A 24,676-nucleotide genomic window follows, 5' to 3' on the forward strand; every position below is an offset into this window, starting at 1 on the left:
AGGTACCCTGTTCCAGCAATATCCACAATGGAAATATATGAAGATAGATATAAAAACACTACCGTACATCACAAAACTCTCACTTGACTTTCGTCTGTGGCTTGGAGATAAAGCGATGAAAGGAGCGGAGTTTCATAGCTATATACTTGATAGTGTTTAATCAGGATTCTGGGAAAACAATCAACCCTGTTCTAGAGTCAAAAGGGTGATTTGTATACCCTGTTTCAGAGTCAGAGAGACAAAAAGCATACCATGTTGAGCGGCACATACCCGTATAGCTCTTATATGGGAGTACCATCCCCCCCCTCCGGGTACCGTGTACAGCAACACCAAATAAGAGAACAAACAAAATCAATCAAAATGTTATAATTCCACCGAAAGCATTATCATAAAGAAGTCTGGATGGGAAATTATGTTGCAAAACGGGCAATTATGTTACCTTCATGTAGAAAAAAAGGAGGGAGGAGTAGGGCTGCATGTCGGGGTAGATAGGCATATCACATGGCAAATAAGGCATTTTTGTTGTTGCTTTACCAGCTTTAAAAGAAAGAAAAAATCACTTTACATTTAGAGTATAAAGGAAATAACAAACATCTACATTTATAATAAGGTTGATTTTAATTTTTTTCATTCACTCATTTATTCATTTTCATTTTCACTATTTGCCGATATTTTAATTTTGAATGGAAATGGCAGAGGTTATAGCTAATGGTTTACAGCATGTTGCCCAAACCAAGCTAACTCCAAGCAAACCAGAGTGAAAGCTAACCACAAGCAAACTAGAGTGAAAGCTAACCGCAAGCAAACCAGATGAATAAAGCTAACTGCGAGCAAACAGGGGTGAACCTAACTCCGGAAACAAAGAAGTGACATTCTGTCATTCCACCGAACAGGGTCACCCCATCCCCAACCCCCCCCCCCCCCAAAAAAAAAAAAAAAAAAAGAAAAGAAAAGAAGAAGATAGCACCTTGTTCACTTTTACATGTCTTTTGACTCCCCTTCCTCTTAAGGGGTTTCACTTCACTTACAGAAAAAAAGCAAAAATTCTGGGAAGCTAGAATATTGTTTGTGAGTCTCAAACTCAGTTTTGCTATTTGATTACCCAGAAAAAAAAAATAGAATCATGTCTGCTTGTGTATAAAACTATGCAAGAAAAAATATAACATCAATACTTTGACTACTCTTTTAAAAATTTGTTTGTATTATTGTCCACATCTTTATGGAGTCATGTTGCCCATTTGTCATGGAGTTCACAAAGTAAGCAAGTGAGTCACAATTTGGTTGCTACATGGTACCTTATGGATACTGCAAATTTTATCTGGCTTTAGAATATTTCACTTATTTTAAAAATATAGCTGTTCTTATAAATTGTACACAGCATACAATACATAAGAATGAAATTGGTAATGCATATTGCTTGCAATAACGGTTTTAAACTCACCTATACTTTAGAATTACAGTACCACCAGTTTCAGCATAACTAATCCAAATTCAAATAATTACATTGCTTTGTAACTCCACTGCCTCCCCCAAAGTCAACCAAAGATCTTATCATATAATTAGACAACTACATGTAAGTCCTGTGTAGTTGAGGGCTCAAAACATTTGGACACTTGCAGGTCATGTTAACTGGCCAAACAGATTTTAGCTTGGTCACATGTGGTTTCTTACCAGTCAAAACATTGAAAATAGCAATTTTAAACTACCACCATTTCTGCTGTTACTGTTTTCGCTGCATATTTTTGAAAAGATCACTTCATAATTCCCTTGTTACATCTAACAAGATGTGAAAGTGACAGGTCAATCAAGAAGTCGTTTTCTGAAGTACACTGTAAATAGGTTAACATTTAAAATCTAAATTTTGCTTATTTGCAGCTTTTCTTGATTTTAATTTACATGTAATTTACTAGTCTCTTAAAAATAGCATCATGACGACACCCAAACATCGAGCTGGATTTAATCTTTCCTGTTTTCTATTTATGTCCTTGTCTTTGTCTGTTTTTGTGTCTGTGGCACTGCAAACTCTGCAACTCATGTTAACCCTGAAAAAAGTCAAATGCCACAGATTAAATTAAAATTGATTAATTGTCATCAATATCAATAATTTATAAAACAAAACACTTAACTTGAGCTTGTTTAACTGAAGCCAAACCACTGGATGCAAAAGGATCCATTAGATATTTAACATAGATGGATCAGCACAGACTATTTTTTTTACTGATAACTGCAAAGTCAACTAAATATTTTAATAAACTCAAAGCATCACTGCAAACCCTAACACCCCCTCTTACCGGTAATTAAAAGGTTTGGCCTTTAATCAACCCCCCTCCCCCTCTCCCTCCCGCTAGCCCTTTTGGAACTTCCATTGACCTTACATGGGATGGATCTGAATATTTGGGTTTTCCTTGGTATAAGAACCTGTGAAAAATGTCTGTTTTGAAGCTATTGTTTTCCTGCTCCATGTTGTTTTGAGGCTCTTTGATGCCTTGTTTCACTGGTTCATACACTGAGGATGAGATGGCCATGGATTTCTGCCATAACCACACATTGGAATTTGTGAGAAGTTTGTGAGGGGAGGTGGCATTCAAACCATTTAACCTTCCACAGCGAGGATAGGGTATAGATATTTTCTGGTACAAGATCTAGGCATTTCATGAAAACATACTTTTAGTGAAATATTAATTATTTAAATTGTCTACTAATACATTGTAGTTGTTTTGAATGTCATTGAAGAGAGACAAACTAACTCCCGAGTTAGGATTTCGAGTTAGGATTTCGAGTTGGATTTTTGAGTTGGATTTTCGAGTTGGATTTTTGAGTTAGGATTACAAGTTGGATTTTCGAGTTGGATTTTCGAGTTGGATTTTTGAGTTAGGATTACGAGTTGGATTTTCGAGTTGGATTTCGAGTAAGGATTTCGAGTTGGATTTCGAGTTGGATTTTCGAGTTGGATTTTCGAGTTAGGATTTCGAGTTGGATTTTCGAGTTAGGATTTCGAGTTGGATTTTTTTTGACAAAGCAAAACCCATTACAATTATTGAAAGCTAACCATAAACAGGCTAACTGGAGTGCATAGTAGGCTAACCAAAGTGAATAGTAGGCTAACAGGAGTGTGTAGTAGGCTAACCGGAGTGCATAGTAAGCTAACTGGCGTGTATAGTAGGCTAACCGGAGTGCTTAGTACGGTAAGCAACTTGAAAATCCAACTCGAAATCCTAACTCGAAATCTAACTCGAAATCCAACTCCAAAATCCAACTCCAAAATCCAACTCGAAATCCTAACTTGAAATCCAACTCGAAATCTTAACTCGAAATCCAACTGGAAAATCGAACTCGTAAATCCAACTCAAAATCCTAACTCGAAATCCAACTCGAAATCCTAACTCGGTGAATAGGCAACCTCCATTGAGGAGTTGAATAATGAATGCAAATATTTCACAAAGTAAGAAGATCAGCAGCAACCAAATGCAGATTAAAGCAGCTGGGTAAAAAAAGAACGAAACTGAATAAAAACATATTTCAATTATAACTAATATAAACTAGATACCTGATTTACTTTGCTGTTGTCCACTTTGCACAGAGCATTCTATACCAAGTTCAACAAAACTTGACTGTAGCCAGTAGGTATTCTTCATTCATTGCGGCTTAATGGCAGAATATAACACTACCTAAAAGAAGGATTGACATAATAATCTATTAAAAACCACCACACTAGCTCTAATTAATGGCCCTGTTTATAAAAAGAATTTATAAAAAATTCTGTCTTATTTAATGGATCTCATCAAATATAATAATATTAGCCTCTTTCGTTTATACACTCAGTGTAGTGACCCTTCCTTCCTACAATGGGATATTTAGCTTTTCTTCTTGGAGATTTCTTGTTAACTTACTTGTATAGAAAAAACATTGCCATTGCAAAGATACACATTCAACACTGTCATAGTGATAGTCAATGTAAGTTTGCATACACAGCTGCATACAGTGTCTAAAATGGCATGAATTACAAGTAGAGCGAACAATTGTGTTTTGTAAAATTACTAAAAATAATTAACTAAGATAGTTTTATGTGGAAATAAACTGAGTTTTTTTTTTGTTTCTGCTAAGGTGTGGTAAAAACGTGTCAACGCAAGAAATTCGCAACGAACGATCTCTTAGCGTATTCGTCCACGACCCTAAAATAGTTCGTTCAAACGAATTCCAACAGCGAGTAAATAAGAATAAATAGATGAATTAAAAAAACTAAAACACTAAGTTTAGCTGGGAGTTTAAATAAAAACATTAAGTCATTAACAGCTCATGAATTAATCGGAGGCGAAGCGGCCGCAGTTTTTCGTATTATTATCCAACCGCGTAGTACATGTGTAAGCATATAATTACAGATTTTCACAAAACACATGGACTTAGTGTATTCAGTAAAGTCAAAGTTTGTTACCTCATATTTGAAGTCGGAGAATGCTTGTCAATTCACAGCAATTCAGCAGGACAAAGCTTTCAACCAGCTCATGAATTAATCGGAGGCGAAGCGGCCGCAGTTTTTCGTATTATTATCCAACCGCGTAGTACATGTGTAAGCTATAAATTATAACTTACTCCAGCACCACCGACCTTTGAATTATCTGCGAAGGTCTATTTCAGCCTTTTCCATCCGTGTAGCTATTGACACTTCTTTTTTCCTTCACTTCAGTTAATTGCGTTTAGCTCAATTACTAGAGCTGGTCAGCCGCCGAAACGGTAGAAACTCGCTCGCTCTCCACCTGTGCCATTTTTTCGGATCTCCCCGTAAGCCCTTATCGTTTGCCATAACTTCCATGATGTGTAAAGCCTTTAGACGGGGTAGACCGAGAAATATTTACGGAGACATTTCTTTTTCCTGCTCGGTTTCTCCTTGTGCTTCGTTCAGCTTTCAAACTGACCGGGTTGTTCACTTTGTCCTTCATGTAAATCTAAATGGACTGACCATGGAAAAGTACTTGCGCCCGCGGACCAATAGCAATGCTATCACTTGGTCAGCGGTCAACTTAAAAAAAACACGCGACCTTGACTAGTTCTAAACCTGAGCCCGCGATATGGTCATGTGATACTGGTCAGCGGATACGTTGTTTTGACAGCTGTCAATTGACCATAAAATGGATGTCCAATATCAAAGATCTTAGTCGATTACCTCACTCATTTCTGGTTAACGAAGGAGGCAGAAGATTGTCTCCCCTCCCCCCTCTGCTTGGGTTGCCTTGGGACTCCCCTCCCCCTCCCCGAGAGTCTGTACGCGCGCGCGGTCGGTCGGGCGTACGCACCAAATTTTTTCGGCCTCCTGGGTTTACAAAAATTCTCTCGTACCCGCATTACCCATGGTGCTCCGCTCCGCGCGCTGGCGCGCGCTGAAGAGCTCCGCTACAAAGCAAATTATGCCCAAAAACTGCCTGAGAGACCTTTTGTTATCACCGTGATTTTCAGTTTAGGATTTATTAGCCAATGGAGCAGCCTTCTGAAGTACTTTTTTGCTAAAATAATTATCAGTGCATACGTTGGGGTAAAGTTTGCTGTATATATATCCTGTTTCATATTTTTCTTCCAAATAGTTCTAAAATTATCGAATTAAAAGAAATCATATTTATAGACTACAGAAATCGTCACCAACCCTAGCTAAACAAAACTGGGTCTGCGGTGCGAACATGTGTAAACTCTTAATAAATGACATTGTTATAGCCCCAAGTAAAACTTGCTACCGGACGTAAGGGTGTCGTCGGACGCACCTCGAAACTGTGTAACTCCCAAAAGATCGCAAAACTCACAAACTTGTTTGGGCAACAGTAGCTTGAACCTTGGACTTTTAACGTGATCAGAGCTTGAGTTTTGAAACCGCGAGCGGAACCTGAACGTGAAGGGTGTAGGTTTTGTTAATTGTTTTGTGTTTACTTAACTCACAGAAAGCTATCTCACTGAATGCAAATGTTAAACCTTCGCTTAAAAATTTTAATAAATCTATCGATGTCGTTTTTAGTTGTTTGGCAGCCGTAGGGTTATTTTGTTATGAGCGATAATAAAGCATTTTTTCTTACTTGCGGGTATAACAAAACACTACACAACTGACCTCGCGGGCAACAGCGAGTTTTGCTTCTCTCGGCGAGAGCTCTTTGATGGTCGGATTATTGGCAAGTTATAGGAATACTAGATACCTCATGGCTAATTCGGAAGTGTTTGAAGTCCTGTGTTTTGCAAGCAATATAGCCTGGTTTCCAAGGGAAAGTTATTTCGGCGTTTTGCCTTGTTGTGATGTGCTGTACCACAATATTTCTTTACAAGCGTTGAACAGAATTTGTGCTACATTCGAGTCGAAAGTTCTATCACAAAAAAAAGTCAAATTTACACGGGCTGAGGGTCTTCTTGTTTAACATTGTTGTCATTTAGAATACATTCGTATTTTTATATTCTGTTTAGGTGCTTCTGGGTATAGCGCCTTCAAAGACTGTATTTTCCTGTGTTTTGGTCGTGTAAGCCAAATCAAGGCACAAAACATAGAGTACATATCTGAAAGCAAAGGCGGAGAGCATTACGAACCAACAATAATTTAGTATCATTATCATTAGTATGAACAGAATTTGACAAACTATTGGAAACAGTTTGAGTTCATTAGCTTTGTTTATGTATATTTTACTTTCATATATACTCAAGAAGAAAATGAGGATAATCACTGGAAAACAACCGTTTGGGGTCAATTTTGTTATGAGTCATCAATAATCACTTTATTACTGAAAACAAAGGAAAAAATTAATCTTGTATCCCAGAGACACTCAATAAAATTTGCTAAAGACATGAACTATTTTTTTTCCTGACAGTTTCACTAGCTTCAGATTTTATTAGTCGATAGATTAGCCTTGATCTAGCAGTACTTATGTTTTAAGATAAATGCTAATCGCACATCCGCATACAGTACGTATTTCGAATTTTTAAATAAAATTATCCTTCACTGTTTACATTTGTGTCACATTAAATTATCAGCCTTAGGCAACGTAATAGTTTTGCCTTGAGTAGCCTTACAGGTATTTTTCTTCTTAGCTAATTATAAGATCTTGATATTGAGCACGTCAAGAGGTGTCTATATCCGATCATCTACAACCTATGAATTGTTTTTGAAAATGTTGGATATCCTTCGATTTTTAAAACTTAGTGACGGAAATGTGGATGCTAAAGGGAAAAAAATGCTAGAAACACCATACGGAATAGTTTACATGGCCGTTGCACCAAATTCCCTCTGTTAATGGCACGTCTACGCTTCTCAACATATTTCCTTTTCATACTACCAATATATAATTTCATTCCACCAAGCTCGCTGCAAATTTATCAGAATCCCAAACGTATTCTAATAATGGAAAATATGACTTCAAAGAACTCTAGCATGGTCAGCAGACTGGCGCCAACACAGAGACCAACTTGACCGCCGATTTCACCTGAATTTAGCAAGAAGAAAAGAAATTTTACTAAATGTTCAAAGGGCAGGGAAAGGATTGTATTAACACTTTTATTATTAAATACATTGCGGAGGTAAGCGAAGTGTCTTTTGAGACAAGGGCCATATTGAACCGCCGTGTAAGAAACATAAAGCATAGTGCGTCGATCTGACTGAAAATCGTCGTCGTTTTTGCCTAGCTAGTGTCACATGTCTAGACACGCGAAACGAGGATATGTGGAGACTCTTGCATTCCTGTAAAAGAATTATACGCATTCCTGATGGAAGATTCCTGTGTAAGGATTTTTCGTAGTGACAGGCTAAAACTTTGAGGGCGGTTTGTGCTCTCTTAGTTTAGTTTAGTTTATTTCTATTCTGGGTAGTTTTTTCCCTATTTTAGTTAATTTATTTTATGCCATAATTATTTATATTTATTTTTGGCAAAATGAAACGGTTGTTGTTGTTGTTGTTATATGCAGACCCACCTAACGACATAGAAACTGATACTTAGTTATTTTTTTTTTTATCTTTTGTATTTTTCCTTATAACGTTGTCCAATATTCAGTGCACTTACCTAACAGACTTTCAGAATCGTAGGCTGGTGTCTCTTGAATAACTTGATAATTTAGTTCTTGGAAGTAAACATGGAGTTGTAACAAGTTCTGACTGTAAAAATAACTGTAACAATTTAATGACCAGCTCCCAGTTGGCTTGTTAGCTCAATTGGTTAGAGCACTGCACCGGTATCGCAGAGGTTAGGGTTCGAGTCCCGGCAGGCCTAATTTTTTTCAGGCTTTCTTTTTGCATTTTCTTTAGTTGTGTTTATAACTGCGAGGATCTACTCTTCACTTATTCTTCATCCGCAGTTCAAATTTATGATTTCATATATTCAAAATTTCATCTTCATCTTTCCCGGGTGTATTACGAACCAATTTTATGGCTAGCTCCAAGTTGGCTTGTTAGCTCAATTGGTTAGAGCGCTGCACCGGTATCGCAAGAGGTCAAAAAGGGTTTGAGTCCCGGCAAGCCTGATTTTTTCAGGCTTTCGTTTCGCAATTTTTTAGTTGTGTTCATAACTGCGAGGATCTTCGCTTCATTTATAGTTATTGTTGTTAAGTTTCATTTCAAAAGCGGCTTATAGATGATGATGATAATGATGATGATGATGATGATGATGATGATGATGATAATGATGATGATGAGGAGGAGGAGGAGGAGGAGGAGGAGGAGGAGGAGGAGAAAGATGGTGATGATGATAATGAGGGCCCACTATTATTGCATATACGTACCTCATATATTCTTGTGTTTGTTTGATGATATCCGGTGTTAGGGTTTTTACGTCCGGGATAAATATTTTTGCCATACGGGGTACAAAGCTGTTACTTGGGAATGCAGAATACGAAAGGACGGGTTTGAAGGAGATCGTATCGCAGGGAACTGGGCAATCGCACTGGTAATCCTTCAGGATGTTTACGTTATCTGGAAGATACCATGACAGACAGAAATCACTTATAGTTTTCTATGTTTTTGAGACGTCAAATGGCAGACGATTTAATTCAAGTATAATAGTATCGTCTTGAGGGAGGAGTTAAAGGATAAGGTGACTTTATATAATACGATAAACAAATACTTTACTTACTTTTTCCTTTTACCAGGCAATCTGCTTGCGTCTCAAGTCCGCAGACTTTGGCATTGTTTATAGCTGTTCAAGTTATTGATGAGAAAAAAATATATTATAAGGTATGAATATAATAATTTTTCATAAGGAACGGGAGGAACGGGACTAAGGAAACGGGAGGAGGGGGAGTGAGAGAGAAAGGAAAGACTCGAGAGAACTACAACAACGAATATCTAGGCAAAATAATTTAGAGAGAAGGTTCTTCTGTTATTATCTTGTACCAAAATAATGAAACATGATGTCCATCTGACCATTAGGTATCAGGTTTTAAGGCAAGACGTTTGAAACGCCAAGCATTTGATGTCATCAAAGCACGTTTATTTTTAAAACATTATGCAGTGGCTTAAATACAACTAGTAAATCTAAGATTCCTGGGGGAGGGGCGTGTGTGTGTGTAGGGGGAGGGGGATGCTCTTTATAGTGGAGTACACGGTAAGGCTTCGCCTGAATTAAAGGGCTACCTTTTTTAGGCTGATGCTATATAATAGGGTAGAAATTATACTAGCTTAAGCATACAAAAGTGTAGGTAATAGATTAAGGTACTAGAAGGAAGTTTCAAAACAGACCCACCGAACAGTCTTGACACAAAACCAGAATCTCATTGTAAGAACAATTACGTGAGTCTGTTTTTCACTAACTGGGTTTGTCATTTGATTAACCCGCTGGAATTAGACAGTAATCTCTTGAAAGCACATATCGGACAAACAATCGAATACCAAACTTACGAAGGAATCTTACAGGATTGGTATTTGGAAAATGGTTACAAAGAATCTTACAAGGAATGCAAAGAAAGTTTACGAGAAGCCCCAATGCTCTCGTGTCACGTGTGAAAACACGTAACACGAAGCAAAAATGAAACTTAGAAAAACGCAAGCTGCAAAAGTGCGAAAACTGTCTTTCTTTTTGTATAAATTTCGCGATCCGTCATTTCCTTATTAATTAATTCATGACTTGTCTGTTAGAGAAACTTGAGATCTCATCTCATCACCATATCACTAAGTTTCACGGCTACATTAAATTTCATCACCGTCAAGTTTATTCACAGTATATTGCTACTTAATACTTTGGTCAGCAGAATTACAAACAAAAGTCTACAACTCAGAGACCAACCAACTAACCGACCGTGTGAGTAAAATTGTGCTCACCTACGATACTCCTTATTTTCTTGGCAAACTGGTCGTGAAAATGAATAAGCAACTCACCCGGCATTCCATCTTCTCTGCATCCACACTTTTCAATCACATATTTGGCCTGGCAAATCAACTTGCAAGAGGGAATTGTGTATTTGGGATAATCAGGCATTTCACTGATAGTTTGGTTTAAACAATTGCTCTCGTAAGGCTTCGGAAGGTTGAGAACCTAAACAAAACAAATACTACAGTTCTTTGAGTAGATCTGCTACCAATATGCTGCCAGTATAAACATAAGAGAGTATATAAATAATATAAATAATTTCACCTACATTAATGTGTTGGTAACTTGATCAATAAATTTATACACTCTTACTTCACCATCATACAACAGAATATAGTTTTTGGCGGGAATATATACCCAAAAAAGCTCACTGACAAGTTGAATTTTCACCTTTATGGTAGCAATGCATTCTCGTCCCATAGCCCGGTCGTTTCTCTTAGCCGGCTGGGCCCTGGCACGAGAAAGCAAACGGCTCTGGGGACACAGGATTTCCAGCTGGTAAATTCTAGGACTTCCGGTCCTCAGGTATGCAGTCATGACGTTTCAAAAGAATGTATGAGAGAGTCGTTACGTTTTTTACTTCCGTTAAGGAATTCTTTGTTCCAAACAGCCAATCAAAAAAATTCGAATTAATTCAAAAATCATATGTCCCCAGAGCCCTTCGTTTTTTCGTGTCAAGCCAGCTGAGAGAAACGAAAGGGCTTCGGGAATGCTCAACCTTTTTCCCAGGGCCTTCATTTTCAAACTTCCCATGGAAAATCCCTGGGAAAGAAGTTGAATAATGCTTAGATTTCTATTAGCGATAGAAGGAGATGATCTGAAATTAGGGGCGCTTTCCATTAGTCAGAACTGGCCGGCCAGACTGGTATATTGGTGAACAGAATGCTTTGGTTAGTCAGATTTGTCCTGTCAAAGCAGTCAATGCATAAATATTATACACGGTTTTCGTGGATTTGTGATAAAATCTCGTGGAAACTGCCTTTTTCACATTGCAAAACACCAGAGCGGCCGGCCAGTTCTGACAAATGGAAAGCGCCCTAGATTTCAATACCCCTCTCCTCCTTTGACCCCAAATGGGATGCTTAGCCATCGCAAGCTACCACCTGTGTTTTTTTGTGTGCGTGTTTTGTGTGTGTTTTTTTTTACAGTTTTTACGCATAGTCTTACTGCAATCCAGTTATTATACTAACAATTATAAGCAATTTTATGCCAAAGAACGAAAGAACGATTTTACTAAACAACTAGATTTTAATGCAACCTCGATCAAAACGCAAAATAGGAACGTAACGGATTACAAGTTTTAGTAATATAAACAATTATGTATATAATTATTATTATTATTTTTAATGTATTTAGTCATTTTTTTCCAATTTCGACCTAGAAACACGACCCCACAAGCAAGCCTTTTTCTTTAACCATTATATCGTATATAAATAAAGGATCTTTCTTTCTTTCTATCTCTCTTTCTTTATTTTTTTTCTATAACGAGATTTATAACAGTCTAAAATTAAAACAGTCTAATAAACAAAGTATCACAATTTCTTACCCTCTGTTTTCGTATTGCTGCAAATGTGCTCGTACCAGGACCGACTGCAAAACCAAGCTGAGAAACCATAGGTGGTGTATCCTGATGATGAATAAGAATCTTGAGACCCGCACTATACGACATAACGCCATAATATTCTTTTTGTTGCACGTTCAAACTGAGGATAAGTCCAAAGATTGAGCCAGCCTGCTTCACTTTAAGTATGGGTTCACCATCTTTCCCTAAAATAATAAGATAGCAGTTTATTGTTTCAAATCAACGACTTTTGAAGGCAATAGTTACTTTACCAGGATGTTATTTAAAAAAATAACACTGTTTAGTTAGACTTGGGGAGTGTGTGGGAGGGGAAGAATTGTGCAGAAAGTGTTTATCCCCACCCCATCATCACCAAAACGTATCTCAGAAAACCATTTCTACCTCCCTTTATCAGTTGATGCTAGAATAATAGTATCAAAGGAACGTCCAATAATTTGATGAATACTATGAAGTCATTTTCGTGACGTCAAGAAAAGGTTACCATAACTGCAATGCAGGTCAGAAAGACTTGGGACACTTGTGAAAAGGAGAATTGAATAGTGCAAGAGATACTCCAAGAATTGTAATCGTGGACTCTGTACACGCACAAGTCCCCAATTCCTCTTTCCTAAGCCCCCTCCCCCTAGCAATGTTGACAAACATATATGCCCTGATCTTGGTGCGTGACATGGTCAATTCTCAACATTGTTTGGGGGGGGGGGGGGGGAGGGGGCCTAGCATTCATTTGGCCCAGAATTGTGCTCAGTGTCCCAACATTAATGTCCCGCATTGTGGTAACATATTGCAATTCTTGTTATCTTCTCGGTTAAAAAACATATTTGCTAGAATCGCGGAATCTTGTTCTAGTTTATTTAGCTGTAGTGACCTCGCCAACAAAGCATAAAGGTAGGTAGGTAAAGTCTGTCTCCGAGCCATGAGGCCCATACAGCCGGAGCTTATCCCGGTTTCCGTAGCATTAAGCGGCTACTCCCCCCTGGATGGGATGCTAGTCCATCGCAGGGTTACCCCCCAGCAGTAAATTCGCCGGTACCCATTTATGCACCTGGGTGGAGAGAGGCACTGTGAGAGTAAAGTGTCTTGCCCAAGAACACAACGCAGCGCCCCGGCCAGGCCTCGAACCCGGGCCGTTCGACTCGGAGTCGAGCGCGCTAACCATTAGGCCACCGCGCCTCCCACATAAAAGGGAGGTTATAAATGGTACACTGTAAAGTATGCGGTACCATGACTGTAAAGTACATTTTTGCTTATAAACATCTTAAAGTAATTTTTTGAAGTTTTTTTTGAAAATTTAACATGATATAAGTGATATACAAATTAATGCAAATTCTGACAGAAAAAGACCATTTGCATGATGTTTGACGTTTTTAGGAAGTTACAAAAGTTAAAGCTTACCTGAATTAAATGTGTGGCAAAGTCCCATGTCAGTCAACACTGGTGTGAAATTTCTATAATCGCACATTTGCCCGCTCCAAACGCAAGCCAACAACGTATCATTAATTTGATGTCCAGCGATCAAATATAATTCCGTGAAGTTAAAGTCAGTGTAATTGCTGAAATCAATGGCGTCATTTTCAGCCTGCAATCCAGATGATTTCTTCTCAAATTGGGTCAAAAGCTGGTCATATCCCTTTTCCATAATGACAGACCTTTTGAATCTGTTAAAATTGCAAATGGTGACTGCAGGGAATTGGGGAGTGTCTTCGTATTCCAAACTAACTTTCGTCGTCACAGAATAGCTGAAATATTTTCTTAGAAGGTTTGATGACTGATAGGAAAACCACGCCATTGAGCTCACAAGAAACAACGCCCAGAGAAAGCGACGAACAAGTGTTCGGCTGGTGAACACGTAATTCAAACCATGGAGGGTGGAAGATCCAACAAAGATGCTCCATCGCTTTGTTATTGCAGCAGATTTACTTGGGATCTGCGATGCCACTTCACTACATTCGGGAATAATTTTGTTTGGTATACACGGTTCGTTGTTTTGCTTTTGACCGATTCGGTCTAACTCGATTTCTGAATTTTCGGGTTCCATTACAACGCCTTCTTCACCCGCCTTACTGTTTATTCTCACAAGATTCCTAGGTACATTTCATGTTCTAATTATTACTAGCGGTTCTTTTTATTGGTATTAGAAAAGAAATTTGCATATAAATTAAATTGCCCACGTTCCTTGATTAATCGTTATTATATTGACATAATATATGCTGAAACATATAAATGTGTTATAAAAAGACTTAAAACCTCGAGCTCTCTGAAAAAATATTTTAGTGCACAAGTTATAAACCTTCCACTATTATCGGTAATATTTGCAAAAACTAATAATCACTCCTATCTTAGTCAATAACGTTATATATAATTAAGTGTAAAAAAGTGGTCATCTATTAAGAAAGAGTAGCTACATCATTCTGCTCTGTTCCCTACGGGAGGCTCTTAATACATTGATTTAAAGTAAATTACTGTTACGGAAATATAAAACACACGGTTCTAATTTTGAAATATATGTACAAATACGTGTACATGTGCATGTACACATCGTGCATTCCTCGCTATGATCCATCTTCAGAACTTTTCGACTACATTAAATCTTCTAGTCGGTCCTTATGTATTCGAAACGGAAGATGGAGTTTGGTCATCCGAAACATAAATTTCAAACTTAGATTCATGTGTTTGTATTTCAAGATTATTTCTTGCCTGCTGTTACTTCGTAAATTATTATTTCTAGGTTTTTGATTGGTTCACTCATTCTTGTTAATTAACATCGAATGACCCGAGATTTACCAAACATAGCAAATTCTGATCACAACTGCCTAAGAGACTTTCCTCCCCCACGATTTTCAGCCTAGAAATTCACTAGCCAATGGAGCAGCCTCCCGTAGTACTTTTTTGCTAAAATAATTTTTATCCTTCCTTTCGGTTCATATATTTATCAATGGTTGTAAAAGTTACCTAATGGCTGTAAAATTATAAAATAAAAAGAATTCTTATTACGTTTATCCAAAAGTTAAACGCCAAACTGCAAAAAAGACGACGTTTCGCGCCACTCCACGCTATTATCAAGTCAAAAAGATAATTAAAAGTTGAAACAAGAATATATAAAGCGTGATTAAATAAATATACTGAAGTAATGATAATAGAACAAAAATAAGAATTTCTAATTAAACGTAAGACGGAGTGTCAAGTAAACAGTTTGGCGCGAATCAATTCACTTTGAGTGTTGAGAGAAGGATTGATATCCATTATGAACAGCATCTTGTACACCAGGCAGTCGAATCTGCCCTTTGCATCCTTAAACCTTTTGAAAGAGGTGATCTATCTCTGCTCTTTTCTTGCCATGTGTTCACTTATGGGCAGGTGTAAGTGCCGACATAATTAATTTTGCTTCGCAAAAATTACATATAAACAATTAGTGTCACCTAACTAGTGGACTAATGCAAATCCTGCATTTTGATTGGCTACGCAACTAGAGGACTATTAGTAAAAGTCATCGAGTACCAATCGAGGGTGACGCTTTCTTTCGTTTAATTCCGAAATAAATGTTTTTTCAACTTGCATTCGCTAACTTATTGCTTTTTCTGTCCGACTAGTTGGGTGATACTGAAACAATTAGACCCTTCGCACTTAAGGGCCACGGGTCAATAGCCCATTCGGCTTCGCCTCATGAGCTATTTACCCGTAGCCCTTGCGGGCTTCGGGTCTAATTGCGTATAATCGGGGGCCTGTTTCCGTTACACTCGCAGTTTGAGGTAGTTTTCTGCTGGTAAAGACGGGTTTTACATTGACGTTGTTTTCCTGCTCCATGTTGTTAGAGATTATTCTGCAAAATAACAATAGAAAACACGAAAACAACAAACACAAGTGCTCGCTTGCATAGGTGAAAACCAGTTTAATTCATCGATTGAAATCGTAATTTACACTCAAGTTGTAGCAATAAAACGGAACAAAACAAACACTACGAAAAAGATAAATATCTGGTACCTTTGTTTAATCGGTGGCGACTTCTGAACAATTGTGTGAATCCTCTCGAAATTACTAGCTCAGTGAGAAGAGAACTAAATAATGTTTTGCCAGTCGATCTGACTGAGTACATGGCCGCGTGCGATCTCCAAAACCAACACGTTTACGATCAAATCTAATGTCTTTAAAACCATCTCTTGAAAATATTTTCGGTCCAAAAGCCTTGCTAGTTAATTTGCAAAATTCCCAATGTTTTGGAGTGATTTCTTTTAAATGAGAGAAATTTTCATTCAGCAAATGCCGCCATGTTCACTGGCCTGGATAGCAAACGTGGCATGGCTTAGTAGCCAAACCTTGAGATGCTATATTCACCGCCTAGCGCGGTGAATATTCCCTCATAGTCCGAGCTTTTCGACCAATCAGAATCGAATTCACCATTGGAAATGATGCTAATGAAGAATATATTAGCCTTAAAAACCTGCAAAATTTCTGGTTGGCAAAAGGACTCATTCAGTATTTATACATAGGGCTTAAAATTCATCATGTTTTTTTTTTCAATATTCACAATTGATTTTTTGTAGTTCGAACAAAGCCTGGGACTGATGAGGTAAATATTGTAAACAAGGATCCCCGTATATATGGCTGTTATACCTAATTCCTAATTGAACCCCGCGATTGACACAGCTTTCTGTTTATGACATGCCAATACGCATCGCATTGTGAACAAAATGCCGATATACACAACGCAACATATTTTCTCTTTACCCTATTCTGACCGGGGTTTTTTGGATCTTTTCAGACCGGGCTGGGGGGCGGATTTCCCCCCCCCCCCCCCCCCCCTCAGTAACTTCCAGAATATTTAACAATCACAATGAAACTTAGAGGATATATAGTATGTCCAAAAATCTATATTTCGGTATACGTCACATGGGATGATGACCTCCCATCACGTGACAATTACATCATTATGTCAAAACAGCCGCCATCTTGGATCCGCCATTTTGGATTTCGAAATTTTTCCAAAACGTCAGAAAACCGCCCAAAACTACTGCAAAGTACTCAAATCAATAAAACTGTGCTTAAAAACCATATTAAATAGATTTAGCCAAGCCTAAAAGCGAAGCTCCCCGATTATTTACTTCGCCCTTTTCGTAAATCCGAATTTACTGACCGATAAGAGGAAAAAATATAGCACTTGAGCCCGCGATCCAATAGAAACCATTACTTGGGCAGCAGTAAACTTCAAAAAAGCATTCGACCTCGATGAGCTCTATATGTGAGCCCGCGATATGGTCATGTGATACAGGTCAGCGGATACCTTGTTTTGACAGCTGTCGATTGACCATGACATGGATGTCCAATATCAAAGATGTATAAGCTGATGTTAACTAAACCTTTTTCTGGAGTATGGCCGCCATGTTGCACGACGTACGTCGTACGCGCCCGCGAACCGTACCGCTAGCCATGATGACCATGAAAACTCAAATACATGGTTCTGTTAATTTTCTATGGGTATGGGACGCTGCTCTGCGGCCCTTCGGGCCGCTGGGAGCTCCGCTAAAAATTTGAAAATAATTGCATTAAAGTTATTTTTCATTGATAGAAACACGAAAATTACAAATTTGGGAAAACATGCCTGTCAAAATGTCGTTGCCATGGTGACGTCAAGTTCCTGACACAACAACCTATCCCACTAAATTATTCTCAGTTAAATTTTAGACAAAGTTGCAAAGTTTGGCAGCGTTTGGTTGAATCTTGAAAAAGTTATAAGCGTTCAAAGTCAGCCCGGGCACTTTCCGCCCCCGCCGGTCTGGATAGGGTTAATACTGCGGATATGTGTTTTGACACCCCCAAGCTTGCTTACAAATTATCTGAATCCCAGTCGTATTCTAATAATAGAAAATATGACGTCAAAAAACTCCAGCACTGTCAGGAGACTGGCGCCAACACATAGGCCGACTTGACCTCCGATTTCACCTGAATTAAATGAGAGAAAAAAAAAGAGATGTCAACAAAATGCTCAAAAGGCAGAGGTCAGATTCCACATGAAAACTACGTGTTTTTTTTTAATTAAGTGCATTGCAGAGGTAGATGAAGTGTCTTTCAAAACAAGGGCAATATTTAAACGATCTTGTAATCCATAGTGTGTTAATATGGCTGAAAACCGTCGTGTCACGTGTCAAGATACGCGACACGTGGATATGTGTGGCCTTTCTGCATTCCTGTGAAATAATTCTTCGCATTCTTAATGTAAGATTTCTCCAAATTCGTTGAGATGTCCAAAAAACCACCCTTAATCTGAAAAATCGGGCTTGGTTACTGAATATGGCTGCATGGTCTTACAAAAAGGGAAACAAGGTCTTACATACGGGGGAAATCAAGTGTAACTCATCACGGAATGGATCCCGAGGATTGACATTGCTGACGTTTATCGTGTATCCACGAGATATAGGATAAGTGGAGTTCGTCTAAATATAAAGCGGATAACTAACCACTAAAGTTCATCTTAAAAATTCGAATTAATAAGTTGACACTGGCTAAAAATATTGTTTTTGGACGTTTCGGCCACTACTGTTGCCTTCTTCAGCAAGATAAAAATGCAAATGTTCAACGGCGTCCTGTTATAATATGTAACGAATGTGTGATAAAAACTAAATGAACTTTCCGAGTGCAACAAAAGTCTCTAGAGCATTCGGAAAATTCATTTAGTTTTTATCACACATTCGTTACATATTATAACAGGACGCCGTTGAACATTTGCATTTTTATCTTGCTGAAGAAGGCAACAGTAGTGGCCGAAACGTCCAAAAACAATATTTTTAGCCAGTGTCAACTTATTAATTCGAATTTTAAACATGCCTGGCTACAACCTGAACATTTTTAAAGTTCATCTTCTTACCTTCGTTGTTCGAATTAGTGCACAATACATGAGTAACTAAGCTTTCATTGAACCGACAAAATCCTGGATGCTAAACTTAGGAAAATGGTCATAACAAGTGTACTCAACAACAAGTGTGTAGGGGTAGGGAGGCTATGCAAGATACCACCTGTCTGGTAAGCCAACTGGACATAATTTATTGGCCTTAAAATTTGAGTTGAGACTTTCATATTAGGTGTGCATGAAGCTTGCCTTGCTGGAGAAATGGCACAACGAGGTTTGACTCTTTTCATTAGTTTCATCTCCAGAGTGGTGGGTCCTGTCTGAGTACAATAGTTTTGACCATCTCCCTTATTTGCATTTGGAGTGCCCGTGCGCACTACCTGAAACAAACACCATTTTCTTTGGGGCTAGGTATGCCTACATGTGGACATGCAGCTAGGCTAGTTTGCATTTGGTACCATGTGCATAACACTATGAGTAGGAAGATAATCCCTTCAATCGTTTGAAGCTCGTAAAATACAAAGTTGGCCATCTCCTTACAAGGGAGGTTGAATTTTGCAATTTTGAATTAGAGTTAAGAACTTTTAACATGACCTTTGAAACAAATTGAAATAATACAGGCTCACTCTCTTTTACAATTTTCTTTATTTTCCTGTCATAAAGTGACGTTCCAATGTTAAGAGAAGTAGTGAGTGTATTAAATGTGTTTTTTCGGCTACATTCCAGAAACAGTACCTGATTCTCCAATATCAAAGTTGCACTCCGCGTGAAAATAATTGTATCATATGTACGAGTCGAAAACTTTAACTTAAAGAACTGCTCTTGCACGCTTCACTTCGTCAAAAAACTGCATAAAACCACGAGATTATGGACACCGCCATAATGTCATTTATGTAGAGGCCGACGTTAGTTATGAAACATTTTAGTTGAGTAAACATTGTAGTATTATCTTATCGTAATTGCCAGGTGGCTGTTTTGAAGGCTGGAATTCGGCATATATCCGTTCATCGTTAACCAAATTGAATATCTTGAATTCCGCGGTTTTATTCCCATCATACAAGGAGAGTGTAAGACATGTGTTCGTCCTCATTCTTCGTAACCTTCGAGGAGTACACATCAGATAATTTTCCCGCCTCCATCCCCAGTCATTCCGCCTTCATCAGCCACTGGCCTTTTGCTTACGGCTGGGCCTGTTTTCACGCCCACCTGCGCTAACGATCCGTCGTATTTTTGGTAATTAAGCTGTCACTAAAGCTATTTTAGTCAATAAATCGCCACTCTCGTGGCCAAATTATTCCATCTTGGTTATCTCACTTTTAATCTGGGTTGTCTTCCGATAAACAACTGGCGGCTAACAATTAAAAGTTCTCGTAGGCATCTACATAAAAACTATTTCACCTTATGTATAAATGTTTCTCATTTATTTTATTTCAAGTACACAGCAATAAAAGCCGATTTTTGAAGCTTAAACATTCACAACAACAATTAGTGAAGACATTTGAATATTCATATTGGTTAGTTGTGACCACACACATAAAAAACACGCAGAGAGTTGTAAGTCTGTAATTTTCCGTGCCTGCCTTACCGGTAAAAATTTCACTCGTTGCTAGTTTAGAAAACTTAAGACAGCTGCATAGCGAAAGCCTTAGTTTTCTTCAAAAATGACGACCACAAAGCTGTCCGAAATTAACATATTTTTTCCGCCGTTGAACCGCGAACGCCTCCAAAATAAGCCCAAATTTATTTACGGTTGCCACACTTTTTGGCATAACCGTCCCTCTGGGAAAAGGCTCAAGTTTGTCGCCTTTTCTATACCTAAATAGGGGATCGAGAGTGCTTATTGATCTTATGAGGTCAACATGAAATTCAGAAACAATTAACAGTTATTGGACGAGGTTGAGCAAAATATCGTGATTTGTCAGTGTCGAGCAGATCAATTATTGATCTGACACTGACAAATCACGATATTTTGCGCGAACCGAGTTCAATAACTGTTTTATCATTCGATCACTAAATTTGTTTTTGCACAAAGTACCTTCGGGAACTGCGTGGAAACCGCGCTATTTCTTGCTGAACAGTTAATGCAGACGAAAACGTAACTTCGCCTTCTTCATCCAATTCTCTTTCTTTCAGATATTGCCGAAATACAATAAGAGGAAATTCCATTGCCTTTTTTGTAGTTTCGCTGTTTTTTCGGGCCTCGTACAGACAAATCCAACCGCTCTTCTTCATCTCTTCAAAAACGAGCTGTCATTTTTCTCGGAAGTGGTCACAACTACGCATGAGCAGAATATTGTTTGGAGCAAAATCACTGTCAGACGCTAATGCGCACGAGCAGACCATTATTTGTAGGCAGTTATTTGTAGATCACGTGGTGGGCTCTCGACCAATGAAAAGGAAGTGATTGGCCAAAAACCAAAATCTCCTAGCAATGATAAAAGTTCTTCCTATCCAGTGTTTTTATTATTTCACCGTAACACCAAATGCAAATTAGCTTGGCATCTCGGGCTTCTCGGTTCAATAAAAGCTTGGTTACCCATGTGTTGTGAACTACTTCGAACAACGAAACTAAGAAGACGACTTTAGTGGTTAGTTATTGGCTTTATATTTAGACGAACTCCGCTTATCCTATAGCTCATGGTGTATCGTGGTTTGAATGTCGCGCGTGATCTTTATCTAGACTGTTCACAGCTTCTCTATTGTTCAACACAAAAAACGCCAGGGAAACAGCGAGCGCGAAACACTCGCTCCCACCACCTCCCCCACCCTCCCCACCACCACCACCTCCTTGCGATAACCGTTTTGCGCTGGCGTCCAGTTCTCTCGTAATTCTTTCCGCACGTGCAACGCTAACCAGCTGACGATCGAAGAAATGTATATATAAAAAAATAGAAAGCTGTAAACAGCCTATCTTTGTCAAGGAACGACATCATAGAAACGCAGAATTTATTCGTTAATTATCTTATGCATTTTTTTCTTTTTACTTAGTCCAATTCTCCATTGCGCTTACCTAACAGACTTTCTGAGTCGTAGGCAGGCTTCTCTTGAATAACTTGGTAGTTTAGATCTTGGAAGTAGACACGAAGTTGTACCATATTCTGACTGTCGAAATAAATAAATTGGGGGGAAATCGTAATGTTATTCTGTTCTTAAGCTTCCGGGTGTTCTAATCTAGTTTTGAAAACCAGTCATTGCCTGCAAGGGGAACTTTCAACGCTTCGATTTGATCTGGTTGGAAAGCCCGCATGTACCTTTTGTAAACAAGAGGTTGAATCTTTGGAGAATTTATTTTACTTCTGCGATAATCAGGCATGTCGCTGATAGTTTCGTTTAAACAATTGCTCTCGTAAGGCTTGGGAAGGTTGATGACCTAGACAAAATAAAAATAACAAATCTTTGAATAGATTTGCTAGCAATATGCTGTAAATATAAATATAAACAAATTACATGACACAAATTACATGTTTGTGTATTTATATTTTTTCCTATGTTAATGTGTGGGTAGGTATTTAGACCCTAGACTAAGAAATATATTTTACTACCACGCAACAAAAGATCGTTCCAGTCAAGGTTTTGGAAGGATAATTATCCAACAAATTAAAGTTCACTATTTTTTTTTTTTTTTGGATCTGAACAGTAATTTTTTATTCCCCCTTCCTTTGACCCCGCATTGGATGCTTAACCATCAAATGCCATAACCTGTTATTTTTTCTTTTGTGTTCTTATCTGTGTGCTTTTGACAGTTTTTTCCGTACTTTATACCTCTAGATAGATAGATAAAGTCCCTCTTGCTCAAGCAGTTAACATAGAGACCCAAGTCAGGGACCAGACTTCTCGATCCAGAGAGCCCAACACACCGTGCTGCGCCTCTCACAGAAAATTGACGAATCCTATTATTGTCAGTTTGTTTCGCGATTAAGTCTTCATTCCGTTTTCAGGCTATAACGCGATTTCCCTAATGAATGAACTACTGGCGGCGAATCAACGGACGAATTTTGAACAAATTGCGATAACGCAAGGAGTCGGTTAATTACAAGGAGTCGGCTAAAGACGTAAATCCACGTTTAAAAATGCAATTTACTTTACCAAGGCGTTCCCAAAGAGTGCTTGAATATTCTTAGAAAGTCCGCTGATACGTTGTAAGTTCCGAAGAAAGTATTGTCTTCGCTTTCACTTAACGACACTTGTTTGTTTTCATTCTGCCTTTGAAGAATGATTTTTGTCATTACTGAATTCTTTAGGTTTTGCTGAGCATGTTTCCGTTGGCTTGTCTTTCCATAAAATCCTTTAAAAAAGTGAGAGTTTTGCAAAGAAACACAACTTGTAGCAATGTTCTCAAACAATAAACTGCCGTCGAGAGCAAACTTAAAGCTATACGCGAAGCTGATTGGACGTATCGCTTTTCTCACATGTGAAATATAGCAAATATAGAATTCTATTTGCAAGGTTTATTCCCCAAAATTCTCGCTGTATTTATAATAAAAAAAGTTACCATAACAAAAGTAGTTTTTCATTGCAATTCATGGTTAAAAATATTCTGCAGTTTATTAATTATATTAAAACGGAACCTTCTTTTAGTTTATTTAGCTGGACTGACCTCATTAATAACAAAGAGAAAAACCATGTGGAAATAAGCTCAGCATCAAAGCAAAACAGGCGCCTTTATTGTCTGCTGTAAAGTACGTGGGGCCGTTTGGTTTGCATAGAAAAGATGTCCTAAATTAATGTTTTGGAGCTTTGAAAAAGTACTTTAAACATCAAAAATGATGTAAGTGAAATACAAATTAATGCAACTTCTGACATTTGCAGAACATTTGCATGATGGTCGGCAATTTTAGAAAGTTACAAAAGTCAAAGCTTACCTGAATTAAATGTGTGGCAAAGTCCCATTTCAGTCAACACCGGCGTGAAATTTCTATAATCGCACCTCTGCCCGCTCCAAACGCAACCCAACAACGTGTCGTTAATTTGATGTCCAGCGATCAAATAAAATTCCGTAAAATTAAAGTCAGTGTAATTGCTGAGGTCTATGGCGTCATTTTCAGCCTGCAATCCAAATGACTTCTTCTCAAATTGGCTCAAAAGCTCGTCGTATCCTCTTGCCATAACGACAGTCTTTTCATTGAACCTGTTAAAATTGCAAATAGTGACAGCAGAAATTCGGGAGTGTCTTCGTATTCCAAAGTAACTTTCCTCGTCACAGGATAACTAAAGTACTTTCTTAGAAGCTTGGATGACTGAAAGGAAAACCACGGCATTGCACTCACAAGAATCAACGCCCAGAGGATGCGACGTATCACCGTTTGGCTGTTGAACACGTAATTCAAACCATGGAGGGTGGAAGATCCGACAAAGATGCTCCATCTTTCTGTTATTGCAGCAGACTTACTTCGGATCTGCGATGCCACTTCGCTACATTCGCGAACAATTTTGTTTGATTTACATGGTTCGTTGTTTTGCTTTTGATCGATTTGGTCCAACTCGATTTCTGAATTGTCGGGTTCCATTACAACGCCTTCCGCACCCGCCTTACTCATTGCCGCTAGATTCAGTGATACATTTATGCTGTTATTATATACGCGATGCTTTTTATAGGAATTACATAATATATTTGCATATTAAGTGCCCACGTTTTTTGAGTAACCTTATTAATATTAACATAATATATGCTGAAACATATAAAGGTGATGTAAAAAGGCTTAAAATCTCACTCAAAAATATTTTAGTGCACAAGTTATAAACCTTCCATAATTGTCGGTAATATTGCCTAAAACAATTTTTCAGTCTTATCCTAGTGAGCAATGTTATAATTTAGTGTAAAAATGTGATTATCTATTAAAAAAGAGTAGCTACATCATTCTGCTCTGTTCTCTTTGGGAGCCGAGGTCCTAAAACAATTTGGCTAAAACAATTTGTCAGTCTCATCCTAGTAAGCAATGT

At 38.2% G+C, this 24,676-nt stretch overlaps 1 protein-coding gene, 1 long non-coding RNA gene and 1 pseudogene across 2 annotated transcripts; all 3 read right to left on the reverse strand.

Annotated features, from left to right (window-relative positions):
• Nucleotides 1–599: 599 nt before the first annotated feature.
• On the reverse strand, nt 600–5,316 carry LOC144663898 (uncharacterized). The gene is made up of 3 exons (XR_013572693.1): nt 4,433–5,316; nt 3,548–3,668; nt 600–2,042 (listed from the first exon to the last, which is right to left on the reverse strand). It is a non-coding gene; the product is annotated as an uncharacterized LOC144663898 (long non-coding RNA).
• A 1,530-nt stretch (nt 5,317–6,846) lies between these two features.
• On the reverse strand, nt 6,847–14,094 carry LOC144663872 (acid-sensing ion channel 1-like). The gene is made up of 7 exons (XM_078524951.1): nt 13,291–14,094; nt 11,863–12,083; nt 10,325–10,481; nt 9,084–9,146; nt 8,734–8,923; nt 8,019–8,110; nt 6,847–7,445 (listed from the first exon to the last, which is right to left on the reverse strand). Exons 1-7 carry the CDS (start codon nt 13,931–13,933, stop codon nt 7,339–7,341), a joined length of 1,473 nt encoding a protein of 490 aa, XP_078381077.1. The 5' UTR covers nt 13,934–14,094; the 3' UTR covers nt 6,847–7,338.
• Nucleotides 14,095–17,233: 3,139 nt separating this feature from the next.
• On the reverse strand, nt 17,234–24,273 carry LOC144664164 (acid-sensing ion channel 2-like; annotated as a pseudogene).
• Nucleotides 24,274–24,676: the final 403 nt, after the last annotated feature.

This window comes from Oculina patagonica, chromosome 8, assembly GCF_052425735.1.
Source record: "Oculina patagonica isolate OP01 chromosome 8, crgOcupat, whole genome shotgun sequence".
Classification (NCBI taxonomy): domain Eukaryota; kingdom Metazoa; phylum Cnidaria; class Anthozoa; order Scleractinia; family Oculinidae; genus Oculina; species Oculina patagonica.